Here is a 25,853-nt window from a genome sequence, read left to right as displayed (position 1 = left end):
GGCCCCCGGATTAAGCCTCTAGTTGATCTTCTGCACATACTCCACAAACACTTTATACCAACCACACTATTCTTTTGCTCCTCTCATCCTGTTTAAGTGCTCTTTTTCCTTTGCCTACATCAATGCTTTTCAAATATGGTGAAGGGCCATTAAAAAAATTTCCAGCCTAATGTGGGTAAATACTTTCAAAAACATTATACACACAAATTAGAAAATCGATCACATGCTTAGATATCGCAGCAATGGCAAAGCTTCTCAGTGCTTATTCTTAATTATGGTGCCTGTTTTGTCATGGACAGGCTAACTGCGCATCCACACTGGTCTGAGGACTACACTTCACACGGGTCTAGACTAACTCTCCCTTTTCCCTGCCTGGTGAACCACCACCCAACCACTCGCAACATCCATCACCACTGCCTCCATTATGCTTTCCCTCACATTTATGCCCCATAATCACATCCTATTCAATATACCCACCACCTTTTACAAAAATACCCGTTATAACTTATCACATGTTATTACAATTTTCCGGTCAAATGTCAAAGAGCAGCAAAAGCTCTTTGAAGTCAGGGATATGTGCAAATCATCCCTGCATCCTGAGCCTTGTGCCTGTCATGGGATAGAAGCTTAGAAATATAATTAGCAAATAAATGTGTCCAACACACCTCTGGCGACACACAGACAGGCAGAACTGCAGCAACTCTAAACAGACCTTTAATGACTGGGGCGTGGCTGGACCTAAACGTTGAATGGTTTAGAGCACTGGGGACTGAAGTCAAGCAATCAGTAGGCCGTCTGAGACTGCTGCTGGCGGTAGCCACCCCGGCGCATGTAGCCCTCATTTTTGCGGTAGCCATCCTTCTGGTCTGCAGGAGAGAGATGGGGAGGGGAGGGGGTGAATGCCAAGGGAGAGGCAGTAAGGGGGCCAGGACCCTGGGAGCGCAGAGGGGATGGAAGCACTCACCTCGGAAGTAGCCACCATAGGTACCCTGCTTGTGGTCAAACACCCGCTCATTGTTTTCCACCAGGCTGCCCAGCTTCTCAGCCAGCTGCAGTGCCAGGTTCTGCTGGGCAGTGGGCTCAGTGCGGTGCATCACCACTGTCTGTGTCGGCTGGTCCAGGGAGGCCTGACAGAAGTGAGGCAGAGGAAGGGACAGATCAGTCTCCTGTACTCCAATCTCTCCACGACTCCACCTGCCCATGTGCCCATGCTGATGGCCTTACCATCAACTCCTCGTTAATGATCATCTTGCTGATGATGGAGTGCACAGTGGGCAGGTCCAGTTCAAACATGTCAGACAGTGTCTCCATGCTGGGGAGAAAGAAGGCCAAGAGCAGGGAGCAATTAGGACCCTCGACCACAAAGCTGGGGCTCCTGTGCCTCCTCAGGGCCCATCCTACCTGATGGAGTCATAGACACTGCTGTAGGTGAAGAGGTAGGTCCGCAGTGACTCTTCCTGGATCTTCCTGTAGGGAGAAGGGAGAAAAGAGAAAAGGGGGAGATCTTCAGTGAAGGAGACCAAGTCTTTTCTTCCCCACCCACTAGGGTCTTGTTCTCTGCTCACCTAACCAGCATGGCTCGGACTTTGTCAGCCTCCGGGAAAAGGTCCCACACTTTGCCATTCATCTTCTCGTTGATGATAAAACTGTGGCAGGTCTTCCAGTCACCCATCTTCATGGCCTTGGAGGCAGCGACCACATGTTCCCTCATTGACTCGGGGGGACCTGAAAGGTTGGGAATGAGGAAGGGCCTAGGGAAACTTGGGATGAGGGCTCCTTCCCCAACAAGCACTATTTAAGGAGGAACCCAGGCTAAGAGAGTAAACAACTGGACTGACACTCTCCCAGCTCTCCATTAAGTAGCCATGTGACTGTACAAGTCACTTAATATCAGAATAACTGTATTTACATTTAGACTTAGTCTGTGATGTGCCTCAGGGGATTGGTGAGTTCCTTGAAAATGCTGACAAATTGCTGTGTGTACCCTTATGCACATTTTCCTAGGAAAGGGTCCACAGCTTTTATCAGATTCTTACAAGGTTCACTGACCTTAAAAAAATGTCTAACATCCACTGCAGGCAGTAGTAGAGAGGCGGGGAATGTGAACCAAGAAGCCCTAAGAGATGCTGGACATACAGATTTTCACTGGCAATTTTCCAATTAATAAAAACAAAGTAAAGCATCACTACATAGCCCAAACATAGTTTTCCTGAAGTGCGCCTGCACTTAATATGACCATACACACAACCAGTAGAGGACAAATCTGTAGAGGGACGTGGCTGTGGACAGTAAGACTGGCTCAGTTGCCAAGTCCTTCCATGCACCAGCCTTACAGGAAGGGCGCAATTCAAATTCCTTTCCCAGTGAAATCACAACTCACTCAACCTCTGGACTGAAAGATCGGATCTCTAAAAGTGCTCAAAGAAGCCAATGTTAGATTCTTGAATGCCAAGGGTCTAGTTAGTTAGCTAAAAAATAATATGGATGAAAGGGAAAAAGAGGAAAAGGTCAGAGAGACACATACCAGCTGTGTTAACCCTGGGTAAAGTCACTTAACTTTTGTGCCTCAGTTTCTTAATCAGGAAAAGGGGGGTCACAATAGTATCTTCATAGCGTTATGACTAATGAAGAATAAATGAATTATTATTATTTATAAAACACTTAGTGCCAGGCAGAAAAAAGTACTACGTAAGTTTATACTAAATTAAAAATATTGTTGGAATCAGCTCATGGAGACTTTAACTTAGTGACTAAGGAGGCTGGACTTTATTCTATAGACAATGAAGAACTTCTGAAGGTGCTGGGGGTGTATAACACCATACACTTGGTAGAAAGATACTACTGACAAATACAGACTGAAGGGGAAAATGATAGGAAGCAGGGAGCTTAATCTGTAAGCTAAGACGTGTCCTATGGTAAGAGACCATGGAGACTACTTAGTAAAAATGATGCTTTTAGGCCATACATGGAGATGCCATTAAATCGAATGGAATCATCTTGTGGGAAAGTTTACTCCCTTTGTCTTCTTAATCCTTTGATTACAAGTAATCAAGGAACAAACAAGCAAAGTCTGCTGCACTACAGAGCCCCACACTCACCCAGCAAGGGCTGTCGCTCGCCCACCCGCAGCTGGTGATGGAACTGCTTGCTGATCATGCGTCGGCGGGCGTCACTCTCATGGGCGGCCATGTAGGGGATCTCCAGGAGCATGGCTGACACCAGGTAAACACACTCCAGCAGCTCCAGATTTATGTGCAGGTGGAAGGGCACCTGCCGGCGCCGCTCCACCTTCTCCTGCTCCTGGTTGCGCTCCTGCAGGCTGCGCAGCAGTAGGCCCTGACCCAGAAGCTCCTTGGCCCGGCCGCTTGACTGGATGTCCAGCAGGGCATTGTGAGCATCCTTGGTCAGGCCTTGGCGGAAGGCACAGATGCCCAGCTGCACCATGGTGCGGTTGTACAGGATCTAAGAGCAAAGGGCAATGAACTCAGAGGTGATAGCCACAAGGTAAGTCTTTCACAGGGTTAGGACAGAGAACAAAATAGACCAGTTCCTCCCCTTCCATGGAGCTTACACTCTAGGGACAGAGGTGTGGAGAACAAAATAAGCATAATATACAGGTGGTGACCCAAGCTAAGGAGAAAAATAAGGCAGACGAGGGAGTTAAGAAGGGAGTCTGAGTGGTGGCAGTAGTGGTGGGAACTCACAATTTTATGTAGGATAACTAAGAAAGGCCTCATTTTGAAGGGGATGTTTAAAAATAAGGACCTGGGCTTCCCTGGTGGTGCAGTGGTTAAGAATCTGCCTGCCGATGCAGGGGACACGGTTCGATCCCTGGTCCGGGAAGATCCCACATGCCGCGGGGCAACTAAGCCCATGCACCACAACTACTGAGCCTGCACTCTAGACCCGGTGGGCCACAACTACTGAAGCCCATGGGCTCAGAGCCTGGGCTCTGCAACAAGAGAAGCCACCACAGTGAGAAGCCTGCACACCACAACGAAAACCCAACGCAGCCAAAAATAAATAAATTACATTAAAAAAAATACATACATAAATACGTACATACGTACATATATACATACATACGTACCTAACAGAAAAAGAAATAGCAAGTCATGCAGATCTCTGGAGGAGGAAGAATATTCTAGGAAAAATGAAAAGTAAGTGCAAAGGCCCTATGCCAGACGTATTCAAGGACAAGGAATGCAACATGGCTAGAGCTGGTAAAAGATGTGATCAGAAACTAGAGGCTGGGCAAGCACAGGGCATTGAAAGCCATGTTAAAGATTTTAAGATGGGGCTTCCCTGGTGGCACAGTGGTTGAGAGTCCGCCTGCCGATGCAGGGGCCACAGGTTTGTGCCCCGGTCCGGGAAGATCCCACATGCCGCGGAGCGGCTAGGCCCGTGAGCCATGGCGGCTGAGCCTGCGTGTCCAGAGCCTGTGCTCCGCAACGGGAGAGGCCACAACAGTCAGTGAGAGGCCCGCGTACCGCAAAAAAAAAAAAAGATTTTAAGATGGGAAACCACAGGAAGCTTTTGAGCAAATAAGTGACATAATTTGACTTTACTAACAAGGGTTACTCTAGCTGCTGCATTAAGAACAGCCTGAAGGGGCTTCCCTGGTGGCATGGTGGTTAAGAATCCGCCTGCCAATGCACAGGACATGGGTTCGATCCCTGGTCCGGGAAGATCCCACATGCTGTAGAGCAACTAAGCTTGTGTGCCACAACTACTGAGCCCACATGCCACAGCTACTGCAGCCCGCGCGCCTAGAGCTCGTGCTCCGCAACAAGAGAAGCCACCGCAAGGAGAAGCCAGCACACAGCAACAAAGACCCAATGCAGCCAAAAATAAATAAGTTTATTTAAAATTAAAAAAGAAAAAAAAAAAAGAATCTGCCTGCCAAAGCAGGGGATATGGGTTTGAGCCCTGATCCGGGAAGATCCCACATGCCGCGGAGCAACTAAGCCCATGCGCCGCAACTACTGAAGCCCATGCGCCCTAGAGCCCGGGCTCCGTAACAAAGAGAAGCCACTGCAATGAGAAGCCCGTGCATCGCAATGAAGAGCAGCCCCCACTCGCCGCAACTAGAGAAAGCCCGTGGGCAGCAATGCAGCCAAAAATAAATTAATTTAAAAAGTAAAAGGAATAAACATTAAAAAAAAAAAGAAAAAGAAAGAACAGTCTGAAGGGATATAAGGGCAGAAGCAGAGAGAGAGACTGGGAACATGATGGTGGCTTAGACCAGAGGGTGGCAGTGGAAGTGATAATAAGTGGTCAGATAGGGATTTTCAACACAAATGGGTGGGGAATCAAATGTGAGAGAAAAACAAGAATCAAAGATGAATTCAAGGCTTCTGGGCCTAGGCAACGGAAAAGATGGACTTGTCAATAATTAAGATAGGGAAGACTGTAGGTAGTACGGATTTTCGTTGGGGGGAAAGACCAAGTCTTTACTGACAACAAAAATATAGAGGTCAATACCGGTCATGAACTTAGATACAAAGAGCCCTAAAAAAATACCAGCAAGCAAAATCCAGCAATACATAAAAGAGATAATATACCCTACGACCAAGTAGGATATATCACAGGAATGAAAGTATAATATAAAAATCTAAAATCATAGTTATTCACCATATAAACAGAATAATGGAGAAACAACTGTGCATTATTTCAATAGATGCAAAAAAGATTTTGACAAAATTCAACACCTATTAAGGACAAAAATTCCCAGCCAACTAGGATCAGAAGAGAACTCCATCAATCTGAGAAAGTCTATCTATAAAAATAGGTAACATTCTTCTTAATGGTGAAATGCTCACTGCTTCCCTGCTGATACTGGGAAGGAGGCAAGATGTCTGCTCTCACTTCTATTCAGCACTAAGTATTAGAGATTTGAGTCACTACAATATGGCAAAAAAGAAACAAAAAAGAAAGAAAAGTCTCAGAGACTGGTATAGTAATAAAACTGTCCCTATGTGCAGATGACACGATTAATTCAGTAAAAAAAACTTAAGGAATCTATAAAACACTAGACCCAATACAGCTGTCCCTCAGTATCCATGGGGAATTGGTTCCGGGACCCTCCATGGATACCAAAATCTGCAGATGCTCAAGTCTCTTACATGAAATGGCATAGTATTTGAAAATAACTTATGGTACGTCCTCCCATGTAATTTAAATCATCTGTAGATTACTTGTAACACCTAATACAATGTAAGTGCTAGGTAAATAGTTACCAAACAAGGCAAATTTTGGTTTTTGGGGGGAACTTTCTGGAATCCCTCCCCCTCCCCACAAATATCTTCAATCTGCAGTTGGTTGAATCCGCAAATACAGAGGACAGAAGGCCAGACTAAAACTGAATTTAGCAAAATGGCAAGATCCAAGGCCAATGTAAGAAAATTAACTCTATTTTTAGACACTGGTAGTTAACAATTTAAAAATGAAATTAACAGAGTTCCCTGGTGGTCTAGTGGTTAGGATTCAGTGCTTTCTCTGCCGTGGCCCAGGTTCAATCCTTGGTTGAGGAACTGAGATCCCGCAAGCCGTGTGGACAAAATAAAAAATTAAATTTAATTTAAAAATTGCCTTTACGATAGCATAAAAAATTGTATAATTCTCAGGAATAATTTTTTAAAAGATGTGTATTACCTCTGCAGAGAGAAACTGAAAAAATTAAATGAAGAATAACACGTAAGATCAAAAGGTTCAAAGTTGTTAAGGTGTCAGTTCTCCCAAAATTGACTTACAGATTCAATATAATCCCAGCAGGCATTTTTGCACAAATTGACAAGTTGATTTTGAAATTTATGTGGAAGTGCAAATGTCACAGAACATCCCAACTATTCTTAAAAAACAACAAAGTTGGAGGAGTCATACTACCTGACTTCAAGACTTACTCTAGGGACTTCCCTTGTGTCGCAGTGGTTCAGAATCCGCCTGCCAATGCAAGAGACACAGGTTCCAGCCCTGGTCCGGGAAGATCCCACATGCCGTGGAGCAACTAAGCCCGTGTGCTACAACTACTGAACCTGCGCTCTACAGCCTGCAAGCCACAACTACTGAGCCTGAGTACCACAAGTACTGAAGCCTGTGCGCCTAGAGCCCATGCTCCACAACAAGAGAAGCCACTGCAATGAGAAGCCCACACACCACAACGAAGAGTAGCCCCTGCTCGCCACAACTAGAGAAAGCCCGGGCGAAGCAACGAAGGCCCAACGCAGCCATAAACTAATTAATTAAAAAAAAAGACTTAACTCTAAAGGCACAGCCATCAAAACAGTGTGGAACTGGCATAAGGAAGGACAAAAAGATGAATGAATGGAATAGAATAGAGAGCCCAGAAATACATTTATAGGGTCATGTGGTTGGTTTTTCATGTGGTTTTCCACAAAGGCACCAAAGCAATACAATGGGGAAAGAATGTCTCTGACCCTGACTTCACACCATATGCAGAAAACATAGACCTAAATGTGAAAGCTAAAACCACAAGAACTTCCAAAAACTAAAAATTAAAAAAATTTTTATGAATTGCTAGTAGGAAAAAGTTTCTTTAGATAGGACCCAGAAAATAACCAAAAGAGATAAAACTGATATATTAGAATATACATCAAAACACATGGTTAAGAAAATGAATAGGCAAACCACACACTGGAAAAAAATATTTGGAAAACATTTATGTGACAAAGGACTGGTATCCAGGATATATAAAGATTTCCTACAACTCAATAATAAAAAGATGAATAATCCAATCTTTAAAAAAGGGGGGCGGGCAAAAGTTGACCAGACATCTCACAAAAGAAGATATATAAAGGGCCAATAAACATTTAAAAAGCAGTAAATTTCAATAGTCATCAGGGAAATACCATTAGATACCATCTCAATGGTATTGAGATACCATTAGACAACAACCATGATGGCCAAAATTAAGAAGACTAACAACACTAAATATTGACAAGGTAAAAGTGAAAAATGGTACAACCATTTCTGAGTTTCTTTCCTTTTTTAAATTTATTTATTTATTTATTTACTTTTGGCTGCCTTGAGTCTTCACTGATGCGCGCGAGCTTTTTCTAGTTGCAGCGAGCTGGGGCTACTCTTCGTTGAGCAGAGTACTCAGTACTGAGCGGGGGCTCAGTAGCTGTGGCTTGCAGGCTCTAGAGCACAGGCTCAGTAGTTGTGGGCTTAGTTGCTCTGTGGCATGTGGGATCTTCCCGGACCAGAGCTCGAACCCGTGTCCCCTGCATTGGCAGGCAGATTCTTAACCACTGCACTACCAGGGAAGTCCCTTTTTTTTTTTTTTAATTTATTCATTTATTTAATTTTTGGCCGCATTGGGTCTTCGCTGCTGCATGCAGGCTTTCTCTAGTTGCAGTGAGCGGGGGATACTCTTTGTTGCGGGGCGCAGGCTTCTCATTGTGGTGGCTTCTCTTGTTGCAGAGCACAGGCTCTAGGTGCGTGGGCTTCAGTAGTTGTGGCTCGCGGGCTCTAGAGCGCAGGCTCAGTAGTTGTGGCACACGGGCTTAGTTGCTCCGCGGCATGTGGGATCTTCCAGGATCAGGGCTCGAACCCGTGTCCCCTGCATTGGCAGGCGGATTCACAACCACTGCGCCACCAGGGAAGCCCCGGAAGTCCCATTTTTGAGCTTCTTATAAAACTGGACATACACCTACACTATGATGCAGTAATTCCACTCTTAAGTATTTACCCAAGAGAAACCATACATCCACACAAACTTATACATAAATCACAAAAGCTTCATTTATAATACCCCAAACTGGTTGATCAGGTATCTATCAAGAGAAAAATCAAGAACCTGTGATAAATTCATACAATGGAATAAAAAATAGGAGTGCTATTCAAAAAGCACCACCAGACAGGCTTACCAAATGTTTTACACATAAATACCTCACAATTGTTCTAAACACGCATTTATAGGATCTATACCTAGACACAACTGTAATACTCCTACATAAAAATGTCCTCACAATGCTGCCACACACAAAATTTTATGTTTCACACATCACACTGTATTTGGGTCCTTGTCCTTCTCAGTTTAACTGCTTAAATGCTTTTTCATCTTTTTAAGTAAGATGATCTCCTAATGTTTGTTCCAAACCAGACACGTAATAGTTATAATAAATGTTAGTTGAACCCAAATTCTATCCCAGAGGACTCTATGTTAACATGTAGGAGAATCAAAGAATGCTAGCACTCGGGAAGGACCAAGTGTCTCCCTGTATCTGCATTAGCCAGACAGGTGGCTAATCTGCCTGAGCCACTTCGCCTGAACAGAGTGGACGGGGGGCCTGGCCTGGGCTTCCCTTTGCCACCAGGGCCAGAGCGCCTCCTTCCCATCCTACCTGTACTGGCGGGTCCGCGTGCTGAATGTTGTCTTGTAGGTGGCTCATGAGCATGAGGTCACGGGCCTGGTACCAGCGGGAGTGCAGAGCATGATGGTAGATATGGCAGAGGATGGCGCATGTGCGGATTCGGTCTGTGCGGTCCTTGGCATAGATGTACTTGCACAGCCTCTCCATCAGCACAGCTGAGTCCTCGCCCTCATTTTCGGCCTGGTCTTGCTCTGACTGGAGGGGTAGGGGGTGGGGGGAGATATTGTTGGAGGAGGAAATATGGCAAGGACAATGGTTGTAAATGGCTCAGCCTTCAGCAACCAAAGACAAGACTCCATCCAGCCTCTTCCTAGTCCCTCTGCTCCACCAGAGACAGTCCCCAGGGAATAGAAGATCTGCCATGAAGTCCTAACAGACATGCAGAACCGATGGACACACCCCTCTCCCCTCTGACATGGTGGCCAAGCACTTACCTTTTTTTTTTTTACAGATCCGAAGTTTTTATTAGATTCGATAAATATATCAAACTGCTATAAAATCTTCTAAGCTTATCTTGTCAGCACTGGCTAGTGGAGCACACTGTGAGTACCGTCTGCTGGCAGCTCCATCCCTCCCCTTGCTTGGGAAAGAAAGGCTCTGAAAGCAGGGCGCTGAAACCAGACTGTGGAGTAAGAATCTGTCTTCTTAACATAAACTTTTACACATGATGAGCTTCCTCCAACTGCAGGAAAATATTTTTCACATCTCGAGAAGCTGGCCCTGTATGATGCTACTGAAGGCTTGGTGAAGGAATGAAGCCCGAGGTTCCACTCTCAGAGGGCCACCCTTTAAGGAGCAGTCTTTCATTCTCAGAAGTATGGCATGGTGAGGTGAAGGGACAAGCACTTACCTTTGAGGAGCCCTCAGGGGGGGTAAGCTGCCGCTGATGGGCCTTGTAATCAAACTTGTAGTAGGTGTGGAGGATGCGCCTCAAGTAGATGCGACAGATCTCGTCAGTGGTGCCCTTCTCCTCCAGGTAGCGCTGCACACGCTCAATGATGGTGCACACCTGTGCCTCATCCTTCAGGTGCTCCACGTACTCTGGCAGGGAGAGCACCCACCCTCAGCTTAGCCAGGCACCCAGGCTTTCCCAATCATATGTCCCTCATCAATCCAATTACCTCTGCTTGTGTTTTCTGTACCCATCAGAAAAGTCTACTCACTGTGCCCTAAAAATACCATCCTCTCCTGGGACATGTCAAGCTCACTCTCCATTGCTGTCAGGCACTCTCTTCTGCCAATTCCTCCCGATTAACTCCTCCTCCTCCTTCTCATTCAGCTCTCACCTCAAATGTGCCCTACCTACAGATGCTTCTTCAACCATTATCTAAAGCAGCCACCACTCCAGACATACTGTCACATGTCCCGAGCTGAATTTCTAATTCACACTTTACATTATCTACAACTGACTCGTTCATTTTTTTGTAGAACTGCCTTGCTTCAGCACCGAAATGTAAGCTCCATGAGCATGAAGGCCCCAAGCTGTCTTGTTCATCAATACACCTTTGACTTGGTGGACACATGTGGACACTCACATTTTACTGTGTAAATGTCCTGCATTTCCCCATTCTAATGCTTAAGGCGTACAAGCTAAACAAGCCAAGTGGACAGAGATCATACCCCAACAGTTCTCAAAGTAGCAGACAGCAGCATCACTTAGGAACATGTTAGAAATGTAAAATGTGAGGCCTCACCCAGACCTATTGAATCAGAAGCTACGGGAGTGGGGTCCAGTATCTTAAAGAGGCCCTGTGGTATGCATGCTGGGGTGAGGAAGGGCTGGCTTTCCGAACATTCTCACTTAGTACAATCTTTCATTTTAATCCCTGCACTTTTCCTCTCACTGATGCCCATGCTTGCTCAGGCTCACCTTGGGAGTGAGGATCAGTGTTTTGCATTATCTTGGTAAATTCTTCATCCATTCGTTCCACCAGAGTTAGGATACAGCCACGGACACGCAGTGGCTGAAGAGAAGGCAAAGGAGGAAATAAATTAGCCCAGATTCCAGTCCTGAACTTCAACCCTTCTGTCTCCAACAAACCTTCCCAAAGCAGACAACACACACTTCCAAATAGCCTGCCAAATCCTCTCTTTACCTGGTCAGCGTTATGCAGGTTCTCACTTTCTTCCAGAATGTTCTCTCCAATAAAGATGTTGGGGTTTGCAAACAGTATGTCCATCAGCTCATTGATACAGTCCAGACACTTCTGCCACATCTCAGGCTGCCAAGAGATCAGACAGCAGTCAGAGGTGTGAAGGTGGAACAAGGAGATGCCTCCCAAGAGCCCTACACCAGGAATCCACGGGCCTTCAACCACCAAGACTGCTCCAACAGTCCTTGAGTCTTGAGTCACCAGCCACCTTCCCATGACCCACCAGCTCCGCTGTGGGATGCTCGTTATTGTTCTCACCTTCATGTATGTGGCCAGGTTGGGGTTGTAGTCATAAAGAGAGGCAATGATATTGAACTTGATCTTGACGGTGACACCCTCTCCCAGGTTGTTTTCAGAAGCAATCTGAACCAGCAGCTGTAGCAGCTCAATCTGGGCTGCACTGGAGGGGTACAGAATTGGGTGAGGCACAGGAAACAAAGAAAAATGTCTTATCCTGTCATACAGCACGCCCTCTTCAGACAAGAAAGGCAGACTCATTCTCAATACCCACCCCTAGCCTCACCACCTGTATACTTGCTTCTCCCTCATAAATTCCAAACAGAAATAGCAATAATGCTAACAATCTAACGTCCTCTTCAGTCACTGAATAACTAAAGATGAGTATTATTCCCATTTTACAAATGGGAAAACAGCCCCCAAAGGTTAAGTGATTGATCTAAGGTCAAACGGAATGTAAACAGCAGAAAATAGACTGGTGTAGTCCAAGTACATCATTCTTTCTACTGTAGCCACACACAGATCTTCCCAAAATAGCACTATTTCCCCACCAACCTCCACCCTGTGTCTTAAGAGAAAATGAGCTTTCACCCTGTAATGACATAGCCCAGGCCCACGAATCTTACCGATCAGTTCCCTTCTTGCCTCGTGCCTGTAGGATCTCATTCAGTTTCTTGATGACAACAGCGTGGGTGATCTCAGTTCCCTTGGCAAACATTTTTGGCTTCTCCTAGGTAACACACAAGTTATGTGCAGACTGACAGAAACCTGTTCTTGCCTTAATTGTTCTCCTGAATCCGACCAGGAGGGTACCTGTATGCTCTCCCAAACTGTTTCCCAATTCCTTTTCGTTCTAAAATCCTCACCTTAACCAGGGGTACTCCACCCCGGACCCTTTCCCACTCCCCGCCTTCATTGTCTTCCTCCTCCTCATCCAGGCGCTTGGATTTCCTATCATGCTTCTTCTTGGCTTTGTCCTCCCGTTTCTTCTCAGCTGCCCTCTTGTCCTCCTCTGTGGTGGGGGCCCTGCCAAGAGACACAGGAGAAGATGAAGGATCAGCCCCCTCTCCACCTTGAGGCTTCTTCCCCCCCCCAAATTCCTCTTTTTCTCTTCCTGGGTCCAAGTTACACTCTACAAGAATGACCTGTGAATAACTGTAACCATAACCAAAGCAAAGACCACTAAGCATTTGAATCTGCCAGACCACTTACCAAGGTCTGTTACCATATTACACTAAGCAACTCGTATGAAGGAACGAGTATGGCCTAGTTTAATAAGACAGAGGTGCTAACCAGGCCGCCTCAGACACAGAAACAGCCTGTCACGTTGCTCCACAACTAAACTCTAAGGTTTTCCAAATAATCCATAAGCAACACAGTTGTCCTTTGGTACTAGTTACTCTGTCCAGACTAATCTTTTTTTTTTAAATAAATAAATCTATTTATTTATTTATTTATTTATTTAGTTAGGGCTGCGTTGGGTCTTTGTTGTTGTACACGGGTCCTCTCTAGCTGCGGCTAGTGGGGGCTACTCTTTGTTGCAGTGCGCCATCTTCTCACTGCAGTGGCTTCTCTTGTTGCGGAGCACGGGCTCCAGGCGTTGTGGCTCCAGGCTCTAGAGTGCAGGCTCAGTAGTTGTGGTACACATGCTTAGTTGCTCCACAGCATGTGGGATCTTCCTGGACCAGGGCTTGAACCTGTGTCCCTGCATTGGCAGGGAGATTCTTAACCACTGTACCACCAGGAAGTCCCCAGACTAATCTTTCTATCACCAACTGATTTATCAGTTTAAAATCCGTGCTTAGAAAAAAAAAAGTGCAAAAAAATTTTTGCGGTTCCCAGACTGGCTGTTTTTCCCTGCCTTTCTTTCCCCTCTTATGACAATTATTTTTTTTTTTGAAGGTATTTTAATAGCATATTTATTTCTTCATAGATAACGTTTCATGTAACCCTTCATTTTTCCTTTTGTTCTTTATATCAGATATCCAGTCAATGTTTGCATTTCTCATAAATTGGTTTTTTCTTTTCTTTTCTTTTTTGTGGTACGTGGGCCTCTCACTGTTGTGGCCTCTCCCGTTGGGGAGCACAGGCTCCGGACGCGCAGGCTCAGCGGCCATGGCTCACGGGCCCAGCCGCTCCATGGCATGTGGGATCTTCCCGGACCGGGGCACGAACCCGTGTCCCCTGCATCGGCAGGCGGACTCTCAACCACTGCGCCACCAGGGAAGCCCTATGACAATTATTAATATAAATTCTGAATTAAAAAAAAAAACTGTTCAATACAACAAAATGTCCCCAACAAAAAAGAAAAAGATCACTGGCTACCTCAAAGTGGACTTAAACTATTTGATGTCTGAAACCATTTCCAGACTTTAATACTTACATAATGAAATATAAACCAAATGACAGGGACAAATTATTTCAAACTTTATAGAGGAAAAAGTCTTTCCAGAAAGACTTGAACAGACATTCAAATTATAATTAAAACACCATTTAAACGTTTATAAATAAATTTCATTTTAACTGCTTAAAAGGTTTGAATATGCTTTAGTAATAGTTTATAATTTGCCAGTTGGATTAAAACTTGCCCTTGCCAAAAGATTTATGCCATAATATTTTTGGGGGGCCATGCCACGTGGCTTGTGGGATACTTGTGGGATCTGTTCTCCAACCAGGGACGGAACCCATGACAGTGACAGCGCCCAATCCCAACCACTAGACCATCAGGGAACTCCCTATGCCATAACTCAACAGAAGCTTAATGGTTTTCCCTCCTGTACTAATGCAATACTCTCTAATGATAAAAACTCATTTCATAGGTAAAATCCTTTGTAAATCAGCAAAGTATGTTCATTAAGCTGAAACTGCTTGGTCTGCATCATCCATCCCCAAAGCTCTGAGATCACAGGACCTCTTAATTATCCTTGGCCTAAAGTTTTACTCGAAGCCCTCAGGATATTGTGATTCACACCTCAAAAACACAAACTCTCACCCTATGAAATTCTAACTGAAAGACCTAAAACTTGACTTGATCTCTCCCCTATGACAGATTATACCTTGGTATATTCACACCTTGTTAGAATCGATCAGAAAACTGACATTTATGCTCTCAGCTACAGGGACATCACCAAATACACCTCCACCTAAATACACAGCTAAGAAACTGAAGACATTAAGAGACACCAATAGAAGTTAGTCCTAAAACTACACTGAAAAGGACCATTCCACAACCTCTTAACCACAACTATGATCTAGAGCCCCTAGACATACACTCTTCCTTAGGGTCCTAACAACTTGGAGATCCAGTCCCACCAGAGATCTATCCCGAGGTTCACTTTAAAAAAGGCCTCCAGGGGCCTCCCTGGTGGCGCAGTGGTTGAGAGTCCGCCTGCCGATGCAGGGGACACAGGTTCGTGCCCCGGTCTGGGAAGATCCCACATGCCACGGAGCGGCTGGGCCCGTGAGCCATGGCTGCTGAGCCTGCGCGTCCGGAGCCTGTGCTCCTCAACGGGAGATGCCACAACAGTGAGAGGCCCATGTACTGCAAAAAAAAAAAAAAAAAAAAAAGAATTCGCCTTCCGATGCAGGGGACGTGGGTTCAACCCCTCGTCGGGGAACTAAGATCCCACGTGCCACAACTAAGACCCGACACAGCCAAATAAATATAAAATTAAGTTAAAAAAAATTATGGATCACTATACTGTACACCCCTAACTTATATAATATTATACAGCAACTATACTTCAATAAAAAAACCTTTTTCATGTAAAAATAAATAAAAATAAAAGACAAATAAAAATTAAAACTGAAATGGGAAAAATAAACAAATAAATAAAAGGACTCCACGGGAGCAACAACTTTCAAGGTGATTAAAAGCTTCCTACTCCTCCCACTGTAGCCCGAAGTACCACTACTTTTCTTACTTTTTAAGGAATCTCGACGCCAGCACTGTCTGTTTCCCTTCTTCCTCCTCTGAATCTGAATCAGAAGATGTGGAACCTGTGTCCCAATCTTCATCATCTTCTGAATCTTCTGAGTCCTCATCTTCATCCTTAGAGAAAGAAAAGATGATCAGAAGAAACAAGATGGGAAGACTGACTGGTGTCTCTGCTCTCCCTGCTGACACATGTTTCAGAGACTCTCCGGAGCAGCAGAAGAGTGGCTGAATCAACATATTAAGAGCTGGACTGGACCACCAAGACCCAGAGAGAAGTGGTAACTTGCTCCAGGGACACACAGCTCCCCTGGGGCAGAGCTGGGCCCAGAATCTAGTTCTCCAGATTCCAAGTCACTCAGTGCTCTAATCGGTGCTCTAATCGAAGAGGAAACCTGTCCCCAGACCAGACTCTGCTAAACCCCACCCCTCTCAACCTTAAGGCTCTGTGAGTCTTTTCTTCTCCCCAGAGACCCAAGAATGGTCCACAGCAGACAAACCACCCCTCAGTGTAACACTGGCTCTTACCTCCATCTTTTTGAGGAACTTCCGACTCTCCCCAGAAGGAGCGTCTGATTTCTTCTTTAGGAAAGTTGCAGCACTGACTCCTTCATCATCCTCATCCTCATCTGAAGAGCCTGGTGGGAAAGGGGGAGAGAAAAAAAGTTACAATGGTGAAGAGGTGAATGGCAACCAAGAAAACAAGCCAAGGAAACCCTTAATCTTAGACCTCCTAACCATTTGCAATTAAGGGTTTTCCTCACTCATTTTTTTAAATATTTTTTTGACTGTATGTATGTATGTATGTATGTACGTATGTATGTATGTATGTATTTATTTATTTATTTATTTATTCATTTATTTATGGCTGTGTTGGGGCTTCGTTTCTGTGCGAGGGCTTTCTCTAGTTGTGGCAAGCGGGGGCCACTCTTCATCGCGGTGCGCGGGCCTCTCACTGTCGCGGCCTGTCTTGTTGCGGAGCACAGGCTCCAGACGCGCAGGCTCAGTAGCCGTGGCTCACGGGTCCAGTTGCTCTGCGGCATGTGGGATCTTCCCGGACCAGGGCTCAAACCCATGTCCCCTGCATTGGCAGGCAGACTCTCAACCACTGTGCCACCAGGGAAGCCCCTCACTCACCTTCTGAATCCTCCTCATTCTTCTCAGCATCTTCATCTGCAGACTGCTCAGGGTTCTTGACAGAAGGAAATGAGAGAATAATTAAGGATGCCTGCCAACCACCGCATCCCACCTCCTCCACCCCACAGACCTTTCTCATGATTCCTTCTCCAGTCACACACCTCCCGTTTACAAATACTTTTTTGTCTCAGTCATGAGGTCACTGTCCCCAAAGTTCAGAAAGTCTCCCTGTAGCACCCTCACCTGCTTGTAATTTGTAATATGGGACTCAAAATCTCGGTTGTATTTTCGGATCTTCTGGCGCAGGGTGCTCAGGGCCTTAGCATTATTCTTGTTCATCTTCTTCTTCCCTTCCTTATCTTCCCATAGCTGAAGGAAAGAATAGGGAAGAAAGGGAGAACAGGGATCTGAGATTAAAGAGTATTCCCTAAACTTCAGGCTTCACAACTTTTGGGTCTTGCTATCTATAAACATCTATACTACTTAAAAACTATACTTCTTAACTTATTGTTTACCAATGCTTTATTTATGTATCAAAAGTACAAAACCACAAGAGGTAATATAAAAATATATACAATTAAAATTCTTAACATAAAAAAGTCCCTCTCCTTGCTTCATCCCCCTATTTCTTATGTTCTGGGAAATACTGAATATCTGGCAAACAACTCAGAGGAGACATGATCCCTGGGTGTGGGTCAGGAGAAAGCTCCAGGTCCACAATCCCCTTCTAGATCCCCCTGCACCCATAAGAATCACACCTCATTAAGATAGTCCTCCAGGTCAGCCAGGATTCGGATATAGAACCGGGGGACACCTTCCTTGTCCACAATGCTCTTAGCCTTCCCATATGCTTTTCCTAGGAGCTCAAACTCTTCCAGGCACTTGGTGACATCCCGAATCTTCATGGCATTACGGATGGTCCGGATAAGGTTGGTCAGTTCCTCAAACCTGGTTTGAGAGCCCAATACCACATTGCACATGCCCACCATCACCAACCAGAAAACCCACCACTGCTCCAGAAACTCCCCATCCCCCCGCCTCCCCATGGCCTCACCTCTTATCCTTGGCGCTTCGGACAACTCTCTTGGTATCTTCTTCATCCTCACTCAGCAACAATGGCCTATTTGGAAGGAACAGAGACCATTAACCTCTGTTCCTAGCTCCAGTCTTTCCAAATGATCTCTCTTTTTCTTCTCCGATGGAGCAGGTAGCCCATTCCTACCACGTTCATCTTGTTTTATTCTTCCTCTTCACGGCCTCATCATATAGAACTCAATCTTTTAAGCTTACTTCAAGTAAAGCCTTTTATCAAATGTTGTAACACATTAAAAAAATGACCTGTCTCCAGCCTCTCAAACATAAACAAACGAAAGTGCTTATTTACTGTGTCAAAAATGAATTATGTGAAAACACAAGTCACTAAGAATTACTAAAAGAAGTTGAGAAAAGAGGTACTTTACCTAGAATGAATGGAAAAGGTGGTACCTGAACTAGGTCCTAGAAAGCAGTATTGGGGGAGTGTGACAGGCCGAGGGCAAGGAAAGAGTCTCAACGGCTTTGACACCTCCATTACTAGTTATTTTTACTTAATAATTAAAAAACAGACCACAGACAGCATTCAGCTGGCAACAATATCTCTTTTCTTTCCATCTTATTAGCTTTTCCAATTATTTCCTATTTTATAGCAAGTGATGTTGATTTTCCACGTGTGGCACAGATATGAAATCATATTCATGTGGGTATACACAGATTCTATTTTTCACTTTTAAAAATGAGTTTTAGGGCTTCCCTGGTGGCGCAGTGGTTGAGAGTCCGCCTGCCGATGCAGGGGACACGGGTTCGTGCCCCGGTCCGGGAGGATCGCACATGCCGTGGAGCGGCTGGGCCCGTGAGCCATGGCCGCTGAGCCTGCGCGTCCGGAGCCTGTGCTCCGCAACGGGAGAGGCCACAACAGTGAGAGGCCCGGGTACCGCAAAAAAAAAAAAAAAAGAGTTTTATGCTGAACCAAGACTTTGACGTGGTATGTATATATATTCTTTTTTTTTTTTTTTTTGCGGTATGTGGGCCTCTCACTGTTGTGGCCTCTCCCGTTGTGGAGCACAGGCTCCGGACGCGCAGGATCAACGGCCATGGCTCACGGGCCCAGCCGCTCCGCGGCATGTGGGATCCTCCCAGACCGGGGCACGAACCCGTGTCCCTTGCATCGGCAGGCGGACTCTCAACCACTGCGCCACCAGGGAAGCCCTATATATTCTTAAGTACAGGTATGTGACAAAAATAATGAAGGTGGCATGTGTATGGACAGAAGTTTGAGAAACATTCCAACGTTCCAAAGGGAGAAAAGAATTTTAATTTGCAGAGATGGGAGAAGAGTATTTAAATGGAGATAAACAACAGGAAAATACTAATAGATGTTTAAGAACCTCAGAGCCACATCAAGGAACTCCCAGGTATCAAGCGAGTATTGGGAGTTTCTTGCTGATGCAACACACCCAGCCAGTGGGAAACCTCTTCTGTTACTCTATCCTTTGCCTGGTGGGTGGATTCCCACAATTCACAGCACCCTTAGCGTTACGGCTGTCCCTCCAACACTGCTCCGGTCCCTTAAACTCAACATCCTTAGAGAACCCGCTCTCACCGCCCCCATTTCCATTCCCCTCCCATATACGCGGCCTTCCACAGCCTGCCGAACCCCTCACCCTCCCGAGTAGTCCCCATGGCCCAGGCCCTCACTCACTGTTTGCCGTAGTTACCCCCGACAGGTTTGGTGACGAGCTCCTCCCCGGACAGGGACGACTCGGACTCGCTGTCCGAACCGGTGGTAAAAAACCGCGACATGGCGACGGCGCTGAGCGGCTGCGGCGGGCGCGGCCAGACCTACGGTAGAGCCCGAAAGTCGAGAAGGGGCCCGAGCCGCCACCTCCTGACCCCCATCCTCACCGTCTTCGCACGCACCCCAACCCCGGTCCCCCTCCCCGAAGCAAGAGGCCAAAGAAGTACGTACCAGCTGACCTCCGGAATCACGCTGCTTAACCGAAACAGCCGAAACGCTGCGAGAAGGCGGGAACTTCACGTCACTTCCGGGGGAATCACACCGCTTAGCCGAAGCAGCGGAAACGTGGCGAGAAGGCGGGGTCTTTGCGTCACTTCCGGTAGACGTCGACGAACTATACTGGGCGACTACAACTCCCAGTGGCCCTCGCGCCTCGCAGGGGGCAGGGTCAGGCCTGCAGTAAACTTGGCCGGGAGGAGGCGGTCTCGAGATTCCTGGATTCGACAGCGCTTTGCCCTCGGGTGTTATTGCTCACAGCCAGCCAACCAACCACACACCTCACCTGTGGAATCAGAATTTCAGGGCCAGGTGTTTACTTTCTTAAAGCGCCCACTCGATGCTGTTGAGCTGCAAGGTTTTGGAGCCGGGCTTAGAGCAAACTCCGGATCGGACTTTGTATTCGAATCCCAGCTCCATCACTTACTAGTGTGTGAACCTAGGCAGATTTCCTAACCTCTCTGTGATTCAGTCTTCCCAGGTTAGGACCATAATAGGACCTGCTTCATAGGGTGTTATGAGAATTAAGTGGCTTAGTATATGTGAAGCATTTAGGACAATGCCTTGCACAACATAAGCATATAATAAATATTAGCTAGTATTCATTCACTATTCCACAAATGCTTATGTGACTGTTTTACATTTTTTAAGGTGGTTTCATTCATTCAGCACTTGCTGCATGTCTGGTACTGTTTAGCACTGGGGGTACAATGCTCCCCTGAAAGAAAACTGGGACTTAGCAGATCATGGGAAAGAAGGAGGCCACTTTAGGTAGAGGAAACAGTCTGAACAAAATCCTAGAGACAGGAAAGTTCAGGGCAAGTTCAACAGCTGTTATATTGGGATTAGAATGTGACAGGGTCTTTCCACGCATCCTGGCCTGTCACCCCTGCTCTCCTTCCACTTTCCCCCCTTTTCCTCTCTGTCTCTCTTTCTCTCTCCTTTCCTCTCTTCCTCCCTCCCTCCCCACAGATCCACCTGATGCTGAAGTCAACCTCTTCACCTCCCAAAACAGAAAGGGAATGCACTGAAATGGCCAAGGGAGCTTGAGTAAAGGGTAAAGAAGGTTGAGTGATTTGAAGATCATTGTCACTGAAGATGAAGAAATGCAAATTCAGACTGAAGTAAAGCTACTGATTTTAGAGTGGTTTCTAGTTACTCCCAAGACCCTGATCATTTGCAAAGGAAAAATCATATCCAAACTCTTTATTTTTTACTAATCCTTTACTAAGTCATTATGAAATTTTTCGATTTAACAGGGAGGGGGCTTTTTTCGTAAAATTTTTATTGAACTGTAACATAGATTCAGATGAGTGACAGATCATAAGTGCACAGCTTGATGAGTTTCCACGAAGTGAGCACATCTATATGCCCACATCAAGAAATAGAACATGACCAGAACCCCACCCAAACTCCCCTCTCGTATCCCCCTCCTGTCACTACCCAGCAGGCTTCTTAAATTTTTTTATCGTGAAATACTTCAAACATAGAGACAAGAATAAACACTATTTTAATGAACACCTATGTACCGGCAATACACGAAGCATTGTCAAAACTTCATGTGATACCACATACCACATTCTGCTGTGGTTCTTTTTTTTTTTTTTTTTTTTTGGTACGCAGGCCCCTCGCTGTTGTGGCCTCTCCCGTTGCGGAGCACAGGCTCCGGATGCGGAGGCTCAGCGGCCATGGCTCACGGGCCCAGCCGCTCCACGGCATGTGGGATCTTCCCGGACCGGGGCACGAACCCGTGTCCCCTGCATCGGCAGGTGGACTCTCAACCACTGCACCACCAGGGAAGCCCTCATTTTTTTTTTTTAAAGAAAAAACTTAAATACATTTGGGACATCCTAGTTAAATGAACAATGTTCACTGGACATCCACAAATATCTTTAAAGCACCTACCATGTTCCAGGCCCTTTCATGTGATCATCTCTCTTTATTTGAAAATAATACTTGTACATGATTAAAAATACAAATGATACAAAAGAATATACAGGGAAAAAAAATTTCCTTTCCACGCCAATCTCCAGTTCCTTAGCTTCTCTCCCTAGGGACAAATATAATGATCAGTTTATAGCGTAATTTTCCAGATGTCTCTCTCTGTATTTAGATATGGATACATAAAAGGATATAGATATATGGGTGTATGTATACATGTAAGAATTGTATAAAGATCTATCTATCTATCTCTTGGATGTCTACGTGTGATATTGGATATCAATCTCTGTCGATATATTCTTATCTATATAATCCTTATACATGAACATACATACATATATGTATATCCTTTTATGTACCTATATCTATGTATACAGAAAGACAGGTCGACAGATCTATCGATAACTATTTATCTGTCTATCTATAACCATCTTTCTGTCTACCTAGAGAGAGAGATGGGATAACATGATTTCTTACACAAATCATGTCATATTTTATGTGCTCTTCTACATCTTATTTCATTATTCATATAGCTTGCAGCTCATTTTTTAATGCTTATGGATCTCTCATTCTTTTTTTTATAAATTTATTTATTTATTTTTATTTTTGGCTGCATTGGATCTTCGTTGCGGTGCACAGGCTTCTCATTGGGTGGCTTCTCTTGTTGCATAGCACAGGCTCTAGGTGCGTGGGCTTCAGTAGTTGTGGCACTCGGGCTCAGTAGTGGTGGCTTGTGGGCTCTAGAGCACAGGCTCAGTAGTTGTGGCTCACAGGCTTAGTTGCTCCGCGGCATGTGGAATCTTCCTGGACCAGGGCTTGAACCTGTGTCCCCTGCATTGGCAGGCGGATTCTTAACTACTGCGCCACCAGGGAAACCCTCTCATTCTTTTTTTTACTTTTATTTTTAATTGAAGTATAGTTGATTTACAATGTTTCAGGTATACAGCAAAGTGATTTAGTTATACATGTATATATAAATAGGTATTCTTTTTCAGATTCCTTTCCACTATAGGTTATTACAAGACATTGAATATAGTCCCCTGTGCTATACACTAGGTCCTTGTTGATTATCTATTTTATATACAGTAGTGTGTATCTATTAATTCCAAATTCCAAATTTATCCCTCTTCCCTGCTCATTCTTTTTAATGGCAGACTATCGTATCATTATATATCATGAAATATAAAATGTGTTCCTATTAATGAATACCTCTTTTAAATCTTCACAACAACCCTGTAAAGTGGGTATTATTGTCCCAACCCTTTTTTTTTTTTTTTTTGCCATATGTCACGGCTTGTGGGATCTTAGTTCCCTGACCAGGGATGGAACCCAGGCCCCCTGCAGTGGAAGCGCGGAGCCTTAACCACTGGACTGCCAGGGAATACCTTTGTCCTCCTAAGAGACCAAGTGACTTGCCCAGGATCACACTGCTAGCCTGTATTTTAACCCAAATATTATTTCACAGCCATCTGAACTATTGGGAGATTTGCTGTTTTAGAGCTAGACACTAACAATGTTTGAGTTGCCATAACTTGGTATTATGAAGAAGATGGATGGGAGTGAGGACAGCAAAGTAAAAACAACCCCGAGGATGTCTTCCTTTGTGAGTATAACTAGGTTCTGTAACTGGAGCCAAGCAGAACGTGGGTGTTTTTAACGGATGAATTTTGTTAATGCCTGGATTTTAATGAGGTCCTTAACGGTTCCAGAGCAAGAAGCACACCCTGGAGGAACTTTTGATCAGTCTGGCATCTCCGGTTCATTGTGGGCGTCACATGACCCTAAGCAAATTGCTTCTCTCCAGTGCCTGTAATAATGTAACCAGCAAGCAGAAAGGTGATAATCATTACTGGCAATTGAATAGCAATTTCAAATGCATAAAGGCATGTCAAACTCATAACAAACTTGTAGGTAGGCAGGAAAAGCAGCTATTACTAACCTCATTTTACAAATGAGAAAACTAAAACTCTGAAAGAGCAGGAAATGGTTAAGCTAGTGACAGAGTGAGGTCCTCTGATTTAGAAGCCACAGAAGACTCTTCTGAACGTATAATTTTATTTTCTAATACTGACCACAGTGGAATAAATCATAATTTGGAAAGGGAGTGGACTGAGAGGAGGCAGAGAACAGAGCATGGGGAAGGGAAGGAGGTGGTGTTGACACCTTGTTGGGATTAAATCCTGGGTACCATGCTCTCTTACTCAACTCCAGCCACTGAGGCCTCAGCTCGGGCAGACCCAATACCCCACTTTTAAAACAAATATCTTGAAACATTTTATGAAATTAATAGATAATATAAACTTCTGACACACACTATTTTATTTTACTTTGTGTGTGTTTTATTTTCCCAGATAGCCACCAAGCTCCCTGAAGACAAGGATAGTATCTTGTATGTCTTAGTAGCCCCCTCAGTGCACTTCCCATAGTACGTGTTCAATAATCTGTTCTTTTCATTATTATTATTGAAAGACAATAATAATAATAAATATTGAAGACATATACAGCTGAGTGCACCAATTGTTTTGACTTCTACTGTAATCTATTAGTTTTGCCTTTTCTTGAGTTTCATGTAAAAAGTAGAATTATAAGGTATGTCCTCTTTAGTGTTTGGCTACTTTCAGAAGCCTATAAGATTCATCCATGTTGTTACATGAACTGAAAGTTCCTTCTTTTTTGATTGCTGAATAGTCTTCAATTGCATGACTATGTCACAATGTATTAATTCTGTTGATCTGGGCTCTTTCCAGTCTTGGGCTATTGTGAATAAAGCTTTTATCAACATCTTGATACAAGTCTTTTTATGGACATAAATACTTATCCTCTTGGGTGGGATAGCTGAGTCATCGAGTAAGTGTATATTCAGCTTCAGTAAATACTGCTGTGCTCTAAGTATATTTATAAAGGAAAAATAGGAAAAATTTTTATTGAAAATATGCATTTAAATATGTAAATGTTGAGACATGATTTCCGTAGAAGATATAAAGAAATAGAGATTTGCACCTATTTGCAATGACATAGTTTGGATTTATGAAATAATGATTATCATCTGAACAAACGTTGAATTTTTTTCTTCGTATTTGATATTTTGAAATAAGTATGTGTATATATACTTAGCATTTTTATATGTACTTAGAATCACAGTGAATGAGACACTGGGTGTTGCCTTTAGAGAGGGGATTTTCCAAATACAGCAAAAAGCTCTTGGTAACCGTTCAAACAAAACGAAGTACAGTCTTCCTTCAATAAACATGATAGTTGAGATCCTGGAAAATTCACATATATTAAAACCAAGCAAGATATACTTTGGATTCACATGTAAAATGGAATTAGATGTCTGGGTTGCGGGGAGACACTGAAGAGCCACTCAGGCGTAGGAAAATTACTCTTCACACAGGGCCATGTTGTGCATGGCAGGATGGCTAGGCCCTCACCCTCTAAAGGACTCTGCTCCATCTACAGTGAGATTCAAATTCCCACAAACTTCCAGAATGACGATAGAGGGCGATACCACTCCACTGAGTACCACTGTTCAAGACCTGTCCTGTAAGAACAACCATCTATGGCTTATTATATTTAACCTAATTAATTAATATTAAATGAAATTAAAAGTTCAGTTTCTCAGTCATACTAACCATATTTCAACTGCTTAAAAACCACACATAGCAAAAAGTACCCACAGAGAAAAGCCCAGATCCAGATTGTTTCACTAGTTAATTCCTCAAATATTTAAAGAATTAACACCAGTTCTTCACAAACTCATCCCAAAAAATAGAAGAGGGAACACTTCCCAACTCATTCTCTGAGGCCTGCATTGCCTGGATATCAAAACAAAACAAAAATGACACGAGAAAAGAAAATTACAGACCAATTTCTCTTACGAATAGAGGCATAAAAATCCTCAGCAAAATACTAGAAAATCTAATACATAGACCATGACCAAGTGGTATTTATCAGAAATGCAAATTAATTCGCTAATACACCATATCAATAGAATAAAGGACAAAAAC

At 44.4% G+C, this 25,853-nt stretch overlaps 1 protein-coding gene across 1 annotated transcript; it reads right to left on the bottom strand.

Annotated features, from left to right (window-relative positions):
• Window positions 1–698: 698 nt before the first annotated feature.
• On the bottom strand, window positions 699–19,943 carry LOC309816559 (eukaryotic translation initiation factor 3 subunit C). Its single transcript, XM_082644203.1, has 21 exons — window positions 19,861–19,943; window positions 19,594–19,733; window positions 17,911–17,976; window positions 17,615–17,804; window positions 17,100–17,225; window positions 16,857–16,911; window positions 16,248–16,357; window positions 15,709–15,836; window positions 12,652–12,811; window positions 12,412–12,515; window positions 11,807–11,948; window positions 11,492–11,617; window positions 11,266–11,359; window positions 10,246–10,436; window positions 9,366–9,590; window positions 3,099–3,462; window positions 1,566–1,725; window positions 1,402–1,467; window positions 1,225–1,312; window positions 965–1,127; window positions 699–866 (listed from the first exon to the last, which is right to left on the bottom strand). The coding sequence occupies exons 2-21, from the start codon at window positions 19,692–19,694 to the stop codon at window positions 784–786; spliced, it is 2,742 nt and encodes a 913-aa protein (XP_082500329.1). The 5' UTR covers window positions 19,695–19,733; window positions 19,861–19,943; the 3' UTR covers window positions 699–783.
• Between the last annotated feature and the right edge of the window lie 5,910 nt (window positions 19,944–25,853).

Source organism: Mesoplodon mirus, assembly GCF_964341445.2.
Source record: "Mesoplodon mirus genome assembly, chromosome: 15".
NCBI classification, from domain to species: Eukaryota; Metazoa; Chordata; class Mammalia; order Artiodactyla; family Ziphiidae; genus Mesoplodon; species Mesoplodon mirus.
The sequence above is the reverse complement of the archived record's forward strand: the minus strand, read 5'-3'. Positions and strand labels throughout refer to the sequence as shown.

Excerpts from the sequence above, each read along its gene's own strand:
- LOC309816559 (XM_082644203.1), bottom strand. The coding sequence starts at position 19,694 with ATGTCGCGGTTTTTTACCACCGGTTCGGACAGCGAGTCCGAGTCGTCC. Across the intron at positions 17,226-17,614 it reads TGGAGGACTATCTTAATGAG|CTATGGGAAGATAAGGAAGG; the intron begins GTGTGATTCTTA and ends TCTTTCCTTCAG. Across the intron at positions 1,313-1,401 it reads AGTGTCTATGACTCCATCAG|CATGGAGACACTGTCTGACA; the intron begins GTAGGATGGGCC and ends CTTTCTCCCCAG.